Genomic DNA, 2225 nt, shown 5'->3' with positions numbered 1-2225 from the left:
CAATTTATGGGAAAAACTGACATGTTTAATTCCTCCTGCTATGTCACTTACCCTCATTTCTTCAAGGTGCTTCTAATGGATTCTAACAATAATACTTGGAATGTTCTAATTACCATGTTTGTATTATTTTCCCTCGTTTTCACCTCAGCTTGGATTGTAAAAATAGTTTTTTTGAGAACTGTGAGGTTGGGTAGCTGTGTGAGGAGGGGCATATGGAACATGGGCAAGTTTCTGAAGAACTTTTTATCTGTAAAGATTTGGAGAACACACGAACCCATTCCTAAATCAGCTGTGCCAGAACCAGTTGCTATTCTGACTCCAGCAGTGGATGTTGCAGTCAACTCAGCTGTGCCAGAACCAGTTGCTGTTCTGACTCCAGCAGTGGATATCCCTGTTACAGCTGTGAATATTCACACCCAAACAGCAGACTCCATTGCTGTTACCACTGTAGACACTCATATCCAGACAGCAGACACTGTTGCTGCTACAACTGTGGACACTCATATCCAGATGGTGCATATTGTTGCTGTGTCCACTCAAACTCAGACTGCTGCTGCTACAACTGTGGATGCTCAAACCCAGACTGTTGCTGTTACAACTGCAGCTACTCAAACCCAGGCAACTGATACAATTGCTGTTGAATCAAAGTATCAATTTGTGCCAGTATCAGTTGCTCCTGTACAGAAAAAGAAATACACAAAAAAAATCCAGTTTGCAGCATGAAGGATGAAGATGAACAAGGGATATCACAGAAGGAAGAAGAGTTGGAGACAGAGATAATCAGCCAGTCCTTGTCCCTGAGTGAACTGCGAGACGTGACTCAATTAACTGCATCTTACAGCTTGCAGGACCTTGGTACAGCTTTGCATTTATTTGTGTGTTACTCTAGTTTACTGTAGTCCCACCCAAGTTCTTCTTTCATCAACATGCAAGCTCTTTCATGCCACCAGGACCAAAGCCAGACAGGTAGAGGGAAAGGCAGTGCCTTCATTCAGTGTCAGTAGTTCTCTCTGTTCTTTTGATGTGAAAGGGGCAGTACAGTCATTTTAAACTTTATCCGACCTCTGCATCTTACAAAGTTAAACAACTAACAGAAGTAAAATAAGAAGGCAATGCTTGTGGAATGTACAGTGCATAATTTGGAAGGGTAGATTTCATTACGATTCCCCCGCTTGCTTCTCCTGTTCAATTGTTTCTTTTGAAGGCAGCAGGTTTTTCTCTTGCGTCTCTGTCTTCTTCAATTTGGACTTGTCAAATTTCTCGATCTCAGCCATGTCTGGTTTGTCGGACATGTTGGCAGGTGACTCAGTGTCGCTATACAGTGATGCTCAGCCCCGCCGCTTGCTGCTCCTTCAATGAGATGTCCTTCAATACCCGCCTGGACATGTTCCTATGTGACCTGATCTAGATGAACCTGCTTCTGCAGGGGGGTTGGACTAGATGATCTCTAAAGGTCCCTTGCAACCCCTACCATTCTATGATTCTATGATTCTATGTGCAGAAAGATTACAGTCATCGTCCAGGTACGCACATCATCACCTGGATGCTCCGATGCTGAGAAAATGGAGCCCACAGTTTGGACTTAGAGGGCAAAGAAGTCAGGCAATTGGGCTCCTTGTCCCGGGACGGGGCCATTGATAAGGCTATGGGAAGACCGTCACAAACCCTTAGCCTCTGGAGAAGACTTCTTTTGGGTGTGAAGGAAAGATACCCCTTCAAGGAAGATATTACAAGCCCCCCAAGCAAGTGGACCACAATGGAGAAAGGAATTCAATATTTGAGGGAGTTAGCTGTGCTGGAGATTATTTATAATGACTATGCACCCACAGACCCAGATGAAATTCAATGCACATGAGTTATGTGGCAAAAATTCCTATGAAGTGCACCACCAAACTATGCCAGCTCATTGGCAGTTGTCTCCTGGAAAGAAGATGAGAGGCAAACGGTGGAACAACTAGCTGCTCAACTTTGGCAATATGAAGAAAATGTGTCTTGTCCCCTACAGACTGTTGTTTCAGCTGTAGAGAAAATGTCACAGAAGATTGACCAATTCGTGTCTCGCTCTCCACCTGCCAGTACTCCAGCTGTTAAGAATAAGCATCCCTGTGCTCAAGAGGAGGGAACATAAGGAGTATACACCCCAGGATGTTTCATGGTCCAATCCAAGAGGAGGGAATGTAAGGAGTATACACCCCAGGATGTTTCATGGTCCCATCCATAAGACC

General features: G+C 44.4%; 1 protein-coding gene across 1 annotated transcript; it reads right to left on the bottom strand.

Moving 5' to 3' along the window:
• Window positions 1-824: 824 nt before the first annotated feature.
• LOC133628547 (thymosin beta-4-like) lies at window positions 825-1334 on the bottom strand. The gene has a single exon (XM_062016880.1). It carries the CDS (start codon window positions 1290-1292, stop codon window positions 1158-1160), a length of 135 nt encoding a protein of 44 aa, XP_061872864.1. The 5' UTR covers window positions 1293-1334; the 3' UTR covers window positions 825-1157.
• Between the last annotated feature and the right edge of the window lie 891 nt (window positions 1335-2225).

Source organism: Colius striatus, chromosome W, assembly GCF_028858725.1.
Source record: "Colius striatus isolate bColStr4 chromosome W, bColStr4.1.hap1, whole genome shotgun sequence".
Classification (NCBI taxonomy): Eukaryota; Metazoa; Chordata; class Aves; order Coliiformes; family Coliidae; genus Colius; species Colius striatus.
Note: the sequence above shows the minus strand (reverse complement) of the source record. Positions and strands in the feature narration are given on the sequence as shown.